This window comes from Rhincodon typus, chromosome 32, assembly GCF_021869965.1.
Source record: "Rhincodon typus isolate 14 chromosome 32, sRhiTyp1.1, whole genome shotgun sequence".
In the NCBI taxonomy this organism is placed as follows: Eukaryota; Metazoa; Chordata; class Chondrichthyes; order Orectolobiformes; family Rhincodontidae; genus Rhincodon; species Rhincodon typus.
In genome coordinates this window covers 723,616-742,161 of record NC_063363.1, presented here as the reverse complement: position 1 = coordinate 742,161, position 18,546 = coordinate 723,616, and the positions used below count along the sequence as shown (strand labels likewise).

Here is an 18,546-nt window from a genome sequence, read left to right as displayed (position 1 = left end):
GTATCATGGTGTTGAAGGTGGTGCTGTATTCAATAAGTAAGAGCGTGACGTAGGTATCCTTGTTATCCAGATGTTCCAGGGATGAAAGGAGGGCCAGGGAGATGTCAGCTGCCATGGGCCTGTTGTGCCAGTAGGCAAATTGCAAGGGATCAAGGCAGTCTAGGAGGCTGGAGTTGATGTGAGCCATGACAAACCTCTTGAAGCACTTCATAATTATGGATGTCAGAGCCACTGGGTGGTAGTCATTGACGAATGCTGCATGATTTTTCTTTGGCACTGGGATGATGGTGATCTTCTTGAAGCAGGTGGGAACTTCAGATCCTAGTAAGGAGAGGTTGAAGATGTCTGTGAATACTCCCACCAGCTGGTCCACACATGATCTGAATGCACGGCCGGGAACTCCATCTGGGCTGTTTACTTTCCGTGGTTCACCCTTAAGAAGGCCAATCTAACATGTGCAGTGGTGATCGAGGGTACACCATGCATCTGAGGCTGATGGGACAGGTGACATCATTTCACTGCCCTTCTGTTCAAAGTGAGTGTAGAATGCATTGACTCATCAGGTGGGGATATATTGTTGCCATAATTCTGTTCAACTTCACTTTCTAGCCTGTTATGACATCTAAACCTTGCCACAAATGATGGGTGTCCATGTGGTTAGTCTGGGTCTCAAGCTTAGTTTGATATTGCCTCTTGGCATCTGTGATGGCCTTGTGAAGGTCATACCTGGATTTGCTACATAGGTCAGGATCACCTGACTTGAATACATCCATGGCGTAGATTGTCAAAAAATTATATTAGATCTTGCTCTCTGGAAAACAATTTTAATCCAAAATATGCACTAATGTGAAAGGTTATTATAGTAGCCTTTCTGCTGGCAAAGAAGTGGATGAAAGCAGCCATTTTTAATCACTGGACTGTGGCCCCTTGGGTAGAGATCTGTGAAATGATCATTGCATTTTTAAAACTTCATATGTTACATGTTTTAGATGGTGAGGAATTTGTTAAATGTGTTCAAGAAAATTTTCTTTATCAATATGTAGATGTTCCTAAACTCTGTTCCTGGATCAAGCAAAACATGAGTTTTTCTGTGGGTATAGGGCAGTGACTGAAGTGTTAGTGGGAGAACATTTTGGGACCAGTGATCATAGTACTATTAATTTTGAAAAAGTTATGGAAAAGTTAAAGTTCTTAATTGGAGTAAGGCAAATTTTAATGGTACGAGACAAGAACTTTCAAAAGTTGACTGGAGTAAACTGTTCACAAGTAGAGGGATAACTGACAAGTGGGAGGCTTTCAAACATTTGATAACAAGAGTTCAGAGGCATTATGTTCCTGTTAGAGTGAAAGGTAAGGCTGGTAAGAGTAGGGAACAATGGATGAATAAAGACATTGAGGTTCTAATCAAGAATAAAAAAGAATTGTATATTGGATATGGACAACTGGGATAAAATGAGTCTTTTGAAAAATATAAAGACTATAGCGGCATTCTTAAGAGGGAAATCAGGAAGACAAAGAGGGGATATGAGATGGCCTTGCCAGAAAAGTTTATGGATAATCCAAAGTGATTCTACAAATACATTAAGAGCAAAAAAGCAGCTAAAGAGAGAATACAGCCCCTTAAAGATCAATGAGATTATCTTTGCGTTGAACCTCAGGAGATAGGAAAGAATTCAAATGAATATTGTGCTTCAGTTTTTACTGTGGAGGAAGAAATAGAGGCTGGAGAACTCACGACCCCACCAATCTCCAAATCCAATGCATTGTCCTCGGACATTTCGCCATCTACAATCAAACCCCACCACCAAAAAAATTTCCTTCCCGTAGGGACTGTTCATTCCACAACTCCCTCATCAGTTCTACACTCCCTACCAACCTCTCCACCATACCCGTTCCTTTTCCTGCAACCGCAAGAGGTGCAACACCTGCCACTACCCTACACCTCCCCTCTCACCCTCATTCAAGGCTCCAAACAGTCCTTCCAGATCCAGCAGAGATTCACCTGCACTTCATCCAACCTGATCTACTGTATCTGTTGCTCCCGCAGTGGTCACCTCTATATCAGGCAGACCAAACGCAGACTCAGGGACCGGTTAATGAAACATCTGCACTCTGTATGCATCAATCCACCTGATCTTCCGGTTATCATCCATTTTAATTCCCCCTCCCACTCCCCTGGCACCATGTCCATCCTTGGCCTACTCCACTGTCAAAAAAGTAAACTGCAGGGACAACATCTGATATTTTGCCTCGGGAGCTTACAGCCCAATGGCCTTCACCAGCTTCAAAATCCCTCCACTCTCAGCCTTGTCCCATGTCCAGCCCTCCCCCTCCTCCTTGCCTCCCTGACCTGACCTAATCTGTGCATCTTCCTACTCACCTATCCGCTCCACCCTTCCCACTGACCAATCATTATAACCTCCTATCTGCATCCACCTATCACCATCTCACCTACCCTCCCCCGAGCCCCATCCCCTCCCTCTATTTATTTCTGGGCTCACCTCCCCGTCCCCAGTCCTGGTGAAGAGTTTTGGCCGAAACATTGACTTCCCTGCTCCTCGGATGCTGTCTGACCTGGTGTGCTTTTCCAGCTTCACATCTATTGACTCAGGGAAATAAATATTGATGTTTTAAAACAGTTCACATTGAAGAAGAGGAAGTGCTGGAAGTCTTAGAAAACATAAAGGTGGATAAATCTATGGGACCTGATCAAGTGTATCCCAGGATGCTGTGGAAAATTAGGGAGGAAATTGCGGGTTCCCTAGCAGAAATTTTTGAATCATCTATGACCATGGATGAGGTGCCAGAGGACTGGAGGGTGGCTAATGTTATGTCTATACTTATTTAAGAAAGCCTGTAAGGAGAAGCTTGGGAACTAAAGGTCTGTGAATCCGACATCCAGTGCTGGGTAAGTTGTTGGTGGCGATTCTGAAGGATAGGATTTACATTCATTTGAGAGGCAAGGAATGATTAGGGATAGTCAGCATGGGTGAGGGAAGTTGTGTCTCACAAACTTGATTGAGCTTTTTGAGGAAGTAACAAAGAAGATTGACGAGGGCAGAGCGATAGATGTTGTTTACTTGGACTTTAGTAAAGCCTTTGATAAAATTCCGCATGGTAGACTAATTAGTAAAGTTACACCATATGGGATTCAGGGTGAGTTTGCCCAGTCAATACAAAATTGGCTTTATGGTAGAAGACAGGGTGATGGTGCAGGATTGTTTCTTGGACTGGAGGCCTGTGACCAGTGGTATTCCACAGGAATCGGTTCTGGATCCACTTTTGTTTGTCATTTAAAGAAAAGATTTGGATAAGAATTTAGGAGGCATGTAAGTTGACACCAAAATTGGTGGTACAGTTGAGAAAGTTATCTAAAATTACAAAGAGATATTAGTCAATAGGGTCAATGGGCTGCGAAGTAGCTGATGGAGTTTAATTGTGATAAATGCGAGGTTTTGCATTTTGGTAAAACAAACAAGGGCAGGAATTATACAATTAATGGTAGGGCCCTGGGTGGTGAGAGACCTAGAGATTCAGGTATATAATTCTTTGAAATTTATGTCACAGGTAGACAGGGTGTTTAAGAAGGCTTTTAGCACACTTGCCTTCATGGCTCAGACTTTTCAGTATAGGAGTTGGGTTGTCAATTTGAGGATGTACAGGGTGTTGGTGAGGCCTCTTCTGGAGTACTATGTGCAGTTCTGGTCGCCCTGTTATTGGAAGGATATTATTAAACTGGAGAGGGCTCAGAAAAGATTTACCAGAATATTGCCAGGAATGGAGGGTTTGAGTTATAAAAATAGCCTGGATAGACTAGGACCTTTATCGCTGGAGCATAGGAGATTGAAGAGTGACTTTATAGAGGTTTATAAGATCATGAGGGGCATAGATAAGGTGAATAGCAAAGGTCTTTTCCCTAAAGGGGGGACAGATTTCAAAACTAGGGGTATATTTTTAACAAAAACAGAAATTGCTGGAAAAGCTCAGTAGATCTGACAGCATCTGTAGAGAGAAATCAGAGTAAGTGTCTCAGTTTGATTGACCATTCCTCAGAACTGATGGTGGATAGGAAAATGTCAGTTTATATGCAGAAGAAAGGGTGGGGGGAGGGGTAAGGAGTAAATGATACGTGGGAATAGAGTCCAAAGACAGAGAACAACTGGACAGACATAGGAGTGGATAATGATCTGGCTAGGAGGGTGCATAGCTATTAATGGGGACTGTTAGTGGCTAACAATGGGTTATGTGTAATAGCAGGCTGTGTGATAACAAGGCCTGGGCTGTGGGGGTGGGGGTAAGGATTGCTCAAACCCTTAAGTTATTGAACTCGGTATTGAGTCCAGAAGGCTGCCAGGTGCCCAAATGGATATTTTAAAAATATTTTTTAAGGTGAGAGGAGAAATCATTTAAAAAGGACTAAGGGGCAACATTTTTTACACAGAGAGTGGTTATTGTGTGGAATGAACTGCCAGAGGAAGTGGTGAATGCAGGTACAACATTTAAAAGACATTTGGATGAGTACATAAATAGGAAAGGATTGGAGGGATATGGGCCAGGATCAGGCAAGTGGGACTGGGTTAGTTGAGGAACATGGTTGGCATAGACTTGTTGGACCAAAGGGTCTGTTTCAGTGCTGTATGACTCCAAGACTCTATAACTTTCATATGCTCACTATTTTGAACTCTCAGTAAATATGTGCCTAAATGTATTACTTATTGTGATACCGAGTAATATAAACTAGTAAGCATTGACTTGATTCTTGCTCTGTGTTTGGCATTAAGTGTACCCATAATAAATGGACTGCAGCAGTTCAAGAAGGTAGCTCACTACCACCTTTTTAAGGACAAATCCAATGACACCCAGATCCTTTGAGTGAACTAAAATAAATACAGGAGATCCTTGCTGTTCAAAAACAAATATTGCAGAAAACTTACAGAATGAAAAATTTCTTATTTCCCGTAAGAATTAATGAATGAATTTTCAGCAACTCACCAGAATAATGACATAAGAATGAAACAGTAGAATTAATGCCAAATTGTTCCCTAATACAATAGGGACGTATATACAAAACAACAAATATCGGTGCGACAAATAGAGGGGACTCCCTGTGTTAACTGGTAGGATTATTCCGTGTATCATGTTGGATGCTTTCAACGAAGAATGTAGAAAACCTGAAAATATTCAGTAACCAGTCGGAAATGGATCAGGGGGATATATTTCAGAAACATTAGACTGGAAAGATTGCAGATAAACTGAAATTATGCAGAGATAGAAATGATGGTATAAAAGCACTTATTTGGTGCTTCCAATTTCAGTTAAGAAAGTATTGTTTGTGTATTGCTTTTTGGTTATAAGTCTGGGACTAGAAGTAATCACAAATTAAATCTATTCACACATTGTTCCTCTGAGGGTTAACACACAGTTACCACTCCATGGAAGTGAAAGTTTTCAGATAAATTTCTGTTCACTTGTATAACTGGTGCCAGTTCAGGCACCACATCCCTGAAGACTTTAATCTTCTACCCATTCAAATTAATTGGCAGAACATCAGGTGCTATGATCTGCTCTTCTGATCAGTGACCTCTATGACAATACTGCCTAATAGGAAAATCAGCTCTTAATCTTATTTATTGTATTTTGTTGTGTTTGTTACATTCACCAATGTTGATGCTCCCCGGTGTATTGTTACTGAATTGTATTAATTGAATATGAATTTCTGGCTTTTGTTATTATATATTATTCTCTATTTTTATTCTATGATCTATTGTTATGCTGGATTATCCTCTGTATCTCTACTCTCATTGCTTCAATATAACCTATCCCTTTGACCAAGCTTTTTGTCATTTAACTTAAATAGCTCCTTAATTTGAAAAAGTAAATTATTTCAACGTGAATGGAATATGAAAGTGGGAAAGTCTTGCTTAAACTACCATTGTTGAAGTACCGAGTCAATTGTACCAGCACTGCTTTCTTCACACTGCAATAATGTGTCTATCACAGCAGGGACCTTTGGAAGTCAGCAAAGGTCTTGGGCCTATAAGTCTGTTGTGTTGGACACTTCCCTGTACTGTGATGAAACCTGGAGCGTCTACTAACCCCTGAGAGTTTTCACCAGTGCCCGTATTGAATGTTATTTTTATTCATTCACGGGACGAGGGTGTTGCTCGTAGACTTGATGACAGAGGAAGGAGAAATGACGGTATGAGGCATGAGTAATCAGTGATGGATTGGAGAACCTTACTAAAGGAATTGATGGTTGAAAGGCAATGGTTCATATTTAAAGAACATGGAATTACATGAATTACTACAATTATTCATTCCTGACTGGCACAAAACTAAAAGAAATTAGGGATAGTTTCAGATCCAAAAGGGAGATATATAAAATTGCCAGAATAAGCAGCAAGCCTGAGGATTTTAGAATTCAGCAAAAAAGCGCAAAAAGTTTGATCAAGAGGGGCAAACTAGAGTATGAGTAACATTGAAGGAATGTAGGAACTGACCGTAAAAGCTCCTATAACTATGTTAAGAGCAAAAGATTTATAAAGGCAAATGTAGGATCTTTGCTGACAAAAGCCAGGGAATTTATAATAGGGAACGAAGAAATGGCAGAAGAATTGAACACATACTTTGGTTCAGTATTTACAAAAGCAGGTACAGATAACCTCCCAGAAATATTAGGGAACCAAAGGTAAATTGAGAGGGAAAAACTGAAGGATATCAGTATTAGTAAGAAAATGGTATTGGGAAAATTAATGTGATTAAAGGCTGACAAATGCCAGGATCTAATAATCTACATTCCAGAGCACTAATGGAAGGAGCCCTGGAAATATTGGATGCGTTGGTTGTCATCTGCCAAACTTCTATAGACACTGGAGCAGTTCCTATACATTGGAGGGTGGCAAATGTAACCCTACCATTTAAAAAGGTGAGGAGGGGTTATATAATTACACACCAAATAGCCTAACATCAAGAATGGGAAAAATGCTAGAATCTTTAATAAACAATATGGTAATAAAACATTTGGATAGCAGCAATGGGATTGAAGAAAGCCATTATGAAAGGAAAATCACACTTAATGAATCTACTGGAGTTTTCAAGGATGTAACTAGGTGGAATTGTTGAGGGAGAACCAGGGGATGTGGTATATTTGGACTTTCAGAAAGCTTTTGATAAAGTCCCTCATAGGAGGGCAAAGTTGTGGGCAAAGTTAAAGCAGTTGGGATAGAGGCTAATATTTGGCATGGATTGAGAATTGGTTGACAGGCAGGAGACAGAGTGGAAACAATTTTTTTTTGCCAAGTGGAAAGCAGTAACTAGTTGGGTAAGGCAAGGACCAGTGCTTTGGCCACAGCTATTCATGATACATGTAAATGACCTACATGAGGGAATCAGTACTTCCAAGCTTCCTGATGGCACAAACTGTGTGGGAATGTAAGTTGTGACAAGGATGCAAGGAGGCTTCAAGCTGATATTAGCCAAGATGGGTGAGTTGACAACACATGGCAGATATGGTATAATGAGATTAAATGTGAAGATATACACTTGATGTGAGAAACATAAAGGAAGGGTGTTATTTAAATGGTGATATGTTGGCAAGTGTGGATGTACAAAGGGATTCGGGTGTCCTTGTACATCAGTCAATGAAAGTAGACAGTCTGGTGCAGTAAGCAATTAGGAAGACAAAGGTAGAAGAATCTAGGACCAGAGGGTACAATATCAGACTAAGGGGTTGCCCATTTGAGACAGACGAGGAACTTTCTGAGGGTAGTGAATCTGGGAAATCAACAAGGCCAAATAATGTAGTAACGGGAGAAATAGAGAAACAAATGATGGATTTTTAAAAGACGTACAGTACACTAGCAGAATCATTAACTACCACTGCTGCTGAAAAAAATGAGAGCAGTGATTATTCTGGAAATTTGTTGAATCCAATGGGTGGGCCTGAGAAATAAAGTGACTGGATGTTAATGGTTACTCTGGAAAACTTGATGGAAGTGCTGTGCAAAGCAATCATCAAATCTGATTCTCAGCTATGATGCTGGGAAAGGAGCTCCTTCCCTGAAATATTAACTGTTTTCTCTTCATAGATGTGCCTGACCTTGCTGAATATTTCAAACTTGTTTATATTTCAGATTTCAAGCATCTGTACTATTTTGTCATAGTATTGTGTGGGGTTCAGCTTTTTTTCTGTATACACTCCTGTGAAGTGCTTGAATGTTTTACTAGTCATAGTCATACAGCACAGAAACAGACCCTTCGGTCCAACCAGTCCGTGCTGAACATAATCCCAAACTAAACTAGTTCCACCTGCCTGTTCCTGGCCCATAACCCGCCAAACCTTTCCTGTTCGTGTACCTATCCAAATGTTTTTTAAACACTGTAATTGTACCTGCATCCACCACATCCTCAGGAAGTTCATTCTGCATGTGAACCACCATCTGTGTAAAAACATGCCCATGTCCTTTTTAAATCTCTCTCCTCTCACCTTAAAAATGTGCCCCTAGTCTTGAAATCCCCCATCCTAGTGAAAAGATAACTACTATTAACTCTTTCTATACTTCTCATTATTTTATAAACTTGTATCAAGTTGCCTCTCAACCTCCTACTCTCCAGTGAAAAATGTCCCAGCCTATCCAGCCTTTCTTTATAACTCAAACCTTCCACACCTGGCAACATCCTGGTTAATCTCTTCCGAACCCTCTGCAGCTTGATAATATCCGTCCTGTAACTGGGTGACCAGAACTGGACACAGTGCTCCAGAAGAGGCTTTGCCAATGTCCTGTACAACCTCAACATGACATCCCAAGTCCTAGACTCAAAGGATTGCTCAATGAAGGCAACGGTACCAAACACCTTTTTACGACTTTAAAGCTATAGTACAAATTATATTCAGATATTAATTAGATACTCCAAATTAGTCTAGATTTCTCACATTCCATTCACTTAATCTGAACAATCAACATCCTTTCTCGCCCAGCACTCTATACTCCATTCCTTCCCACTGCATAAATGCTGTACCCTCCACACTTCAAGTCAGCTCTGATGAAGAGTTATCTAGATTCGTAACGTTAGCTTGCTCTCTCTGACCCGCTGTGATCTCCAGCATTTCTTGTTTTCAGTCTATTTGTTCTGTCCGCTTTGCTCATTTTACTTTAATGCTGCATTCTACTTTCCGTATCGCGCTTTATGGATACAGTGCAATATTCCTTTCGTGTTGTACTCATACATTAGCTTTGTTAGTTGTGTTCTGAGGGGGCTGATCCCTCTGCTGTGGGTGGGACTTGGCGATTTATCAGTCCCTCTCGCCGCCTTCTCTCCTGAGCCGCTGCTCATTCTTCTCCGGAGTCTCTAGGTGGAAACATGTGTTCAGCAAGTATACCGGGAAGGGGGAGCCTCTGCTTCACCCTGCTGGTTCTCACTCTCACCATCCCAGGTAAGAAATGCCGTGTTTCGTGTCAGCCCGCTCCAGGGCTGTGCGGCTGTGGGGGGCTGCACTCTTCCCCCCCTCCCCAGGTAATTACCGATAACCGCTTACATGATCTCACTGAAATCAACTCAAAGCAGCAACTGAATCGGCAGGGAAAAAATTGCAGGAATTTGTGGAATTTTTGGGGAATTTCTGTTTTCACGTGGTTTTCTGAAGAGAGCGATTTAGCTTTTTTAAAAAAGAAAACATCCTTGTCATCATCCATCTGCTATTGTAAATTAATGGAGTGTTCTCTGACGTTTTAGCAATGATGGGTGAGAGGTTTTTGGTGCTGGGGAAGGGGCTCCTCCAGCCGGGGAGCTGGTTAAAGTCAGTCCCGCGAATCGCAGCACCCATGTTGCTGCAGGAAAACTAACCTGGGAGCTGAAGATTACATCGGAAAGTTCGGCTGTTTGAGTTGTGTTTGCGAGGAGCCCGCGGACAGCCTGAGACAGAAAGTGTGAGTGATTGATAAGCCAAAAAGAGACGAGAACAGGAGTGTGACCGGGAAAGGCGAAGGAGAGGAAAACCAGAAGACATGCGCAACTGGGAAAAAAAAGGTAGAAAATAAAAGTATGGCGAAGTAATGGAGTAAAACGATGAAGTGAAGCCGGCAAACTAAAAAGGAGTAAAGACAGCAACGACTAGCGACATAGGAGGGGTAGCTGCAATCATTTGGAACAGCTTTTAGTGGTAGTCGCCAGACCCAAGTTACTGATTCACGCACCTGAGATTGTCTATGTTTCTCTTGATACACTATGTACACATTAAATGAAGTGTTCATATACATTTCACTTAAGCATTATAAATGTGCATTAGCTTGCACATTTTCCTTTAAATATTCGTGGTTTTAATATAAAAGTGTGAAACGCAATTTAAAAGTCGGCTTTTAAAGGAACGGAGGAGAATTTGCAAATCAGATGTGCTTGAGCTGTTGTCTGTTGAGTGTACTGCTATTGTAGAAATTGAACTAAAAGTCAAATTAAAGTTTACTGTTGCATTGTATTCACTATGTAATTAATTTTATTTGCTTTCCTGTATCTGGTGTCTCAGTGTTTTTGAATTTGGAGTGCCTGATGTTGATGGCAGCCACTCCCTGGAAATGATGATCAGTTTGGTGGACTATGTTAAACACAGCATCTCTCTAGTCCTTGTTCACCAAGACTTTCAACAGTATAAACTTGAATTTTTATCAACTAATCCGTTCCTCTTATTCAATTATTGTGAAATTAGAACTAGATGGTGATTATGTAAAATAAACCACATCTTCTTGTTTCGACAAGCAACTGAGTCTCTTAGTTGGAGGTAGGAAGCTGTTTGGTCCCACCCCAGGTTAAAAGACTTGATCACTCTGAGGTTCCTCATATTAACATTCTTATTTAATGTTTATCATTTTTCTCATACACTTTTTTTTTCTTCCTCCAGTTCCCACTTTTCTCCTCCTTTGTCAGTTGTGACGTCTTTATTTCTATCTGTTTTATCTTTAAACTTCAGCTTCATCTTTCTTTTTTCTAACTGCTGTACCAGCTCATCATCTTAGGCAGCCCCTTGGGATCAAGAATGATTTGCTTCCACACTGGTGCAGTAGGTCCTGAGATGGCAGATAACTACAATGTGTGATTTGCTGATCTTACCACATTGGGGAGGGGGGGCTGCAGATGGGCTACTGGGAAGTTTGTGATTTTTTTTCTGAGAGCTTGACTTCACCTCCTGCATGTTCTTGATAAAACTTGTCAAAGTGTTTGGTGCCTCTCAGATTGAGCATCTCCACCTTGATCAGTCACAAGCCAGGGTTTTGCATGAGTTGGACATGTTTGACTTCTTCAGGAAAACTTGAAGCATTTCCAGCTCCCACGTTAAATATAGCCAACACTGAAGGATCAATTTGCCCTGATTTTCCCCTTTTATGTGGTTTCCAAATTTGGTTATCTGCGTTGAACTCGTTTAGAAGAAAGTAATTTCTTTCCCCCGAGCCCATGTTATCATCTGCCTGTTGAGAAGATGGTATGAGCATACCTCAAAGAACTGAATTGGATCCCTACAGTGTAGAAGCAGGCCATTCAGCCCATCAAATCCACACCGACCCGCTGAAGAGCATTCCACCCCGCTACCCTATCCCTGTAACCCTACATTTCAATGGCCAATCCTCCTAGTCTGCACATCCCTGGACACTGAGCAATTTAGCACGGCCAATCCACCTAACCTGCACATCTTTGGACTGTGGGAGGAAACCGGAGTGCCTGGAGGAAACCCATGCAGACACGGGGAGAATGTGCAAACTCCACACAGACAGTTGCCCGAGGGTGGAATCAAACCCAGGTCCCTGGTGCTGTGAGGCAGCAGTGCTAACCACTGAGCCACCATGTGGGTATTTTCCAAATAACATTGAAGTTGCTTCGTCATCTCACCGTAAGGTGTGCTTAAAGTACATGAAAATCAGGCCGGGCCAAACTTTTTAGGGCATAAAAAAGCAAAGAACTGTGGATGTTCAAAATCAGAAACAAAAACAGAAATTGCTGGGAAATCTCAGCAGGCCCGGCAACATCCGTAGACAGAAAGCAGAGTTAACATTTCGGATCCAGTGACCCTTCTTCAGAACAGGTCCTAAAATTCAGACCTCTGAATTTTAAAACAAAGTGCTTTCTCAGCATCTGGCAGCATCTGTATAGAGAGAATCAGAGTTAATGTTTTGGGTCCCTTATGACATTTGCTGCAAGTGAAGTCACCCTCTTCAAGTACAAGAAACAATTGTTCATCTTTTCTCAGTGCTTCCACTATGGAATGGAAGCGATGTCCCTTTAATTCCAAGGGACCATTATTGTGGCACAAATCTGTATATGCACAATTTGAATTTAAATCTTAAGGTTACAGATTGAATTCACAAAAACTGAGAAGGAAAATTGTTCTTCTACTAAGCCAGCACGTTAACGATATAAGCCCCCAGGACTGAACCACCTCTACCTTTCTATTCCTCCTCCTGCCCATCAACCTGGCCATGTGCACGTGTAAGTGCCACACCATGCGGTGACTCAAAACTCTTGTCAACTAGAATGTATAATAAATATTGCATTTCCCCTATTAACCCTCCATGTCAAAGTGGTGTGCCAGAATTTGAATAGGTGGAATTTGGAACTGCTAATGTTTATAGTGATTAAATCTTCTGTCTTGAAAGGAATGACAGATGACTTATGTACAGCTGCATTTTAGCAACTGAATACTCTGAGGATCTAGACTTGTGGATGTCTTTATCCTCATGGATCAGCACATTCTCTGATTTACCTTAAACCATGCCATATAAGACACACTAGTTTAATACAAATTGCTAACATTTTACTGCCATTGGGTCAGTCTGTATTAAGAACTCGATGGAAACTTTCTTGTACTACATTTGCAATGAGCTTTGAGACCCATTCCATCTGTCTGAGCTCGATTCAAGCCCAGGTGCTAAAGGTGAAAGGGCAATTATACTGCACCACCCAGTCTCCCTTGATTAACATCGCTTTTCAAAAAAAAACTACTCAAAAATCTCAGCAAAGCAAGAACATCATAAATTCTTTTGTGAATTTAGAGACTGAACAAGTATAGAGAGTACATATAAATAAACAGAATATACCAGAATAGTGATCAGTACTGATTCTACAACAAGTCTTCAGACATTTAACATTCTAACAGTTAAAATGTGTGGAAAATTGAAAATGATGGAAATCAGAAATAAAAACCATAAAATGTTTAAAATTTAAATATTTCAGTATTTTAAAATATTTTAACAGTTCTTTAATTAAAGAAGACAGTAATTTTGAACTATTGACCTCCATCTCTTGTACCCTGGATGTTTTTGGCTTGTTCTGATCTGTTTGACCTCAAAAAGGGGCTTCTACATTTCTAAGGATAGTCTATCTTAACCATTATTAATGCCTTTCTTGGATGTTGATTGACTGACATGTTGGATTTGTCTGGTAACTTCTGTTTTTAATCCTAATACAAATTAATTTGGACCAAGAGCACAAAGGCGATGTGATCAGTTGAAGTCTTCATTCAGATGCAAATGTTGATATTTGCCCAATTTCAATCATATATCTATCTTGTGAATTTGTATCATGTGTGATAGTAATTATAATTCTTTTGTGACAGGTAGTGACATTACAAAACCAAAGTCTGCAGAAAGTTTAGCATATAAGGCATATACAAGTGGAGATTTGGCGCGCTGCTGCTCCCCTGTAAAATATCTCTAACATGTTTAAACCCGTGTGATTTATTATCTTGGCCACTGTTATTTACGTTACAATGCTGCTGATTTTTTTTTTTCTGGAAATTTCACTTTCACTGTCAGAAGCAAAAAAAATTCATAAAGCCCTACAGAGAAATGATATGGCATTAGATCTGACAGCAACTATGAGGATTGTAAATTTGATTATAGACCAAAGAAACTCCATGGTTTGGAAGATTCTGTTTGTCTATTGAAGGCTTAGTAACAATTACTACTTGTCAGAATGTTTGCTGCCTTTGTTGATGGTGACTATGATGAAAACTGACATTGCATGAGTTGTAGGGAAATTATTAGTGCAGATTCTTAGGGAACAGGATTTACTCGCATTTGGAAAATAATTGACTTATTAAGGGTAGTTAGCTTTGCTTTATTTGGTACAGGTCTTGTCTCACAAATTAATTGAGTTTTTCTAGGAAGTGACAAAGATGATTGATAAGGGTTGAGCAGTGGATGTTGTCTGTATGGACTTTAGAAAAGCATTTGACAAGGTCACCCGTGGTAGGTTGGCCCAGAAGATTAAGTTGCATAGGATCCATAGTGAGTTGTTAAGTTGGATACGAAATTGGCTTTGTCATAGAAGACAGCGGGTAGTTGTGGAGGGATGTTTTCCTGACAGGAGGTCAGTGACCAGCAGTGTTCCACAAGGATCAGTATTGGAACCTCTGTTTGTAATTTATATAAATGAGTTGGATGAAAATGTAGGTGGTCTGATTTTAAATTTGCAGACGAAATGAAAATTGGCAGACCTATAGACAGTCAGGAAAATTGTCAAAGCGTACGTCAGCGTATAGATCAGTTGGAACGTTGGGCGGAGAAATGGCAGATGGAGTTTAATCTCGATAAGTGTGAGGTGATGCATTTCAGGAGGTCAGTTCTGAAGAAGGGTCACTGGATCAGAAACGTTAATTCTGATTTCTTCCATGGATGTAGCCAGGCCTGCTCAGCTTTTTCACCAATTTCTGTTTCTGTTTTTGTTTTTTGTTTCTGATTTCCAGCATTGACAGTTCTTTTGGTTTTCTGCAAATAGATTAATGCTTTTGGGAATTATTTGCCTAGGTCTCTGATGACTGCAGAGATGTAGTTCCTGATGCTATTAAGGACTCCACTACCTCTGGCATGATTACAGCCATAGCAGGAATCTCCATTTGGAAAGCAGTAACGGGATTCGACAGTCAGCGTGGATTTACAAAATGGAGATCATGCTTGACAAATCCATTAGAATTTTTCAAGAATGTAACAAGTAGAATTAGTTAGGGGAACCAATGGATATGGTTTATTTGGACTTTCAGAAGGCATTCCAGTAAGGTCCCATTTAAGAGATTAGCATGTAAAATTAAAGTACGTGGGATTAGGGGAAGTGTACTGACATGGATATGGAACTGGCTGACAGGAAATAAACAGCAGGCAGTGACTGGTGCGATACCATAGGGATCAGTGATTGAACCCCAATTATTCATAATACATATTAATGACTTAGACGTGGGACCTAAATTTTTTTTAAATTCATTCACAGGTTGGGGGTGTTGCTGGCTGGGCCAGCATTCATTGCCCATCCCTAATTGTCCAGAAGGCAGTTGATAGTCAACCACATTGTTGTGGGACTGGAGTCTTACGTAGGCCAGACTAGGTGAGGATGGCAGATTTTTTTTCCCTGAATGATGTTAGTGAACCAGATGGGATTTTATGACAATTGACAATGGTTTCATAGTATCAGTAGATTCTTGATTCTGCAATTTCTTTTTATTGACTTCAAATTTTGCCATCTGCCATGGTGGGATTCAAATCCAAGTGTCCAGAGCATTAGCTGGGTTTCTGGATTAATAGTCTAGTGACAGTACCACTAGGCCATTTCCTCCCCCTATATTTTATCTCCCAATAGTACAGATGAGACAAAGCTGCATGGGAGAGTGAACTTTGAGGATGCAGCAGAGATGCTTCATTGTGATTTGAACAAGTTGAGTGAGTGGACAAATGCATGATAGATGAAATGTAAGGTGGGTAAATGTGAGCAAAAACTAGAAAAGCAGATTGTTATCTGAATGGCTGTAGTGCTTAGCTTTGGTCTTATCTGAGTCTTGTCTTGCTACCGAGGGAGAGCAGTAAAGGTTTACCGGACTGATTCCTGGGATGGCAAGATTGATGTATGGAGACTGACTGGATCAGTTAGAACTATATTCATTGGAATTTAGAAGAATGAAGGGGAATTTTGTAGAAACTTATAAAATTCTAACAAGACTAGTCCGGGTAAATGCAGGAAGGATGTTTCTAATGGTTGGGGAGTCCAGAACAGTCTAAGGGCCTGAGGTCTGCCCATTAAGACTGAGATGAGAAATTTTTTCACCCAGAAAGTGGTGAGCTTGTGGAATTCCCTGCCACAGGAAGTGGTTAAGGCCAAAACATTGAATTTTTCAAGAAGGAGGTATGGTTCTTAGGGCTAAAGGGATCAAAGGGTATTGGGTGAAAGCAGGAATAGGCCATCGGACACGATAATGAGCCATGATCATATTGAATGGTGAAGCAGGCAAAGGGCCGAATGGCTTACTCCTGTCACTATTTTCTACATTTCTATGGGAGCATGCTGTGTTTAGGGGTGGCCAGAAATTCTATCAACCACCCTAAGAACAACAAGGATATTCAACCGAAGAACTGGGATTTCTAAAGTGGTGATGGCCCTCCTGAGACAGTATCTCAGCACAGGGCAGGTCTTGTTGGAATGGTAATTGTCGCTTATATATTCAGTCAAAATAATGTGAAAAACAAATCTAAGAAGCTACAAATTCATCAATTATAAGCCTATGACTAAAGAATGGGAGTAAATGTTGGCAGTGAACTATAATTAGTTTATTAGTCTGGTGAAAAAACAAGCTATGGTGACTTTATTAGGGGAATTTATTCCAACCAACCAGATTATCTTTGAGGAAATGACTTTTCTGAAGACCTGTTTGACATCAGTTGGTGAATGATTTGCTTTAGACTGCTAAAAAGCCATTGAAAAAGTTTCTTGTGAAAGGCGGTTGTACATCAGCTCAAGGCAGTGACAGTTGAGGGTAAAGTCTGAAAATGAGAGTTCAAATGGGAAGTAGGAATATTTCCTCAGCCCCACATCTCTGCTGTGCCGTTCAATAAGATCGTGGGTGATTGATTTCTCTATATTCCTGCCTACTGTTGACAACTTCCACCCAGTCCTGTTATCAAGAATCTATTGACCTCTGGTTTAAAAATATTCAAAGACTCTGCTTCGACTGCCTTTTTGAGGAAGAGAGTTCCAAAGACTTGCAACTCTTTGAGAAAAGTGAAAGTCCTCATTTGTCTTGAATGGGTGACCCCTATTTTTAAACAGTGACTCCTAATTCTAGATTCACCCACAAGTGGAAACATCCATTCCACATACACGCTGTCAGGATTCCTCAGGCAAGAATCACAGTGCTCAGTTTCCTCATTGCTAATGCATTTAAAAAAAAGCATACTGCAAGTAACAAAACAAATGTAACATCAACCTTTAGAGATCTGTCAGTAGAGAACTTGGTTTTCACAGGCACAAGCAGAGGTCTATGCTGCTTCACGTCTTGGGCTGAAACTTTAAACTATCCCCATCCAACTGTTTATTCAACCTGAAATTAAAGAGCCTTGAACTGAAAAAGAGAATAGAAAGAAACCAGCTGCTCACTTTGGAGACAATAAACAGATTTCCAGAAGGCTCTGGCCTCCCTGCTATAGGAAGGCTGCTGTGAAACTTGAGAAGGTACAGAAAAGATTTACAAGGATGTTGCTGGAGTTGGAAGGTTTGAGCTATAGGGAGAGGCTGAGTAGGCTGGGGCTATTTTCCCTGGAGGGTCGGAGGCTGAGGGGTGATCTTATAGAGGTTTATAAAATCATGAGGAGCATGGATAAGATGAATAGACAAGGTCTTTTACCTGAGGTGGGGGGAGTCCAAAACTAGAGAGCTTAGGTTTAAGGTGAGAGGGGAGAGATTTAAAATGGATCCAAGAGGTGACATTTTCACGCGGAGTGTGGTGTGTGTATGGAATGAGCTGCCAGGGGAAGCGGTGGAGGCTGGTACAATTACAACATTTAAAAGGCATCTGGATGGGTATATGAATAGGAAGGGTTTAGAGGGATATGGGCCAAATGCTGGCAAATGGGAATGGATTAATTTAGGATATATGTTGGGTATGGACGAGTTGGACTGAAGAGTCTGTTTCCGTGCTGTACATCTCTATGACTGTGTAATTACACAACATTCTCAAATATGCCCATCAAAAACTTTAGCAATTCTCTAACTGTTTGTATCCTTAACAGGCAGGTAAAAGTGAAATGCATCCACCTAAACTGTGTTTTAATTTTTTTAATTGTATAAGATGGTGATGAATGTTTGTTTAAAATTTCCAATTGCGGTAATAGTTTAGTTTCAGTTGTCAACATGCTGTACAAGGCTCTTAGCACAACTGACAAAACATAACACTTGAGTAGACCAAGCACTTGTCACCTCACATCAGCAAATTTAAACAAGTGTGCTATTCAGGAGATACCTCAATCATAGATACTTGACAAGATCGACATTGGAGCTATAACAATTGCAAGAGTTCGATGAAAATTTGGAGATAACACAAAAATAGAAAAGTATGTTGTAAAGAAAACGTAACAATATTACAGAATGAGATATAGGTTGGTAGGTTTTCTTCCCACTCATTCAACCCGAGTATGACATGAGAAAGTGTGAGTTATATAGGGCTTTGGTGAGACTGCAACTCAAATGCTGTGTGCTCCTTATTTGAGGAAGGATGTAAATGCATTGGAGGTGGTTCATAGGAGA

At 40.6% G+C, this 18,546-nt stretch overlaps 1 protein-coding gene across 3 annotated transcripts in view; it reads left to right on the top strand.

Annotated features, from left to right (window-relative positions):
- The first annotated feature begins 9,333 nt into the window (after nucleotides 1-9,333).
- The window catches only part of LOC109922634 (cell surface glycoprotein MUC18), a 166,501-nt gene continuing 157,288 nt past the window's right edge, over nucleotides 9,334-18,546 (top strand). For all 3 annotated transcript variants that reach the window (XM_020522691.2, XM_020522679.2, XM_020522685.2), the window contains exon 1: nucleotides 9,334-9,433. In XM_020522691.2, the coding sequence (XP_020378280.1) occupies nucleotides 9,361-9,433 (73 nt within the window). In that variant the 5' untranslated portion in view covers nucleotides 9,334-9,360. The remainder of the gene's footprint in view (nucleotides 9,434-18,546) is intronic.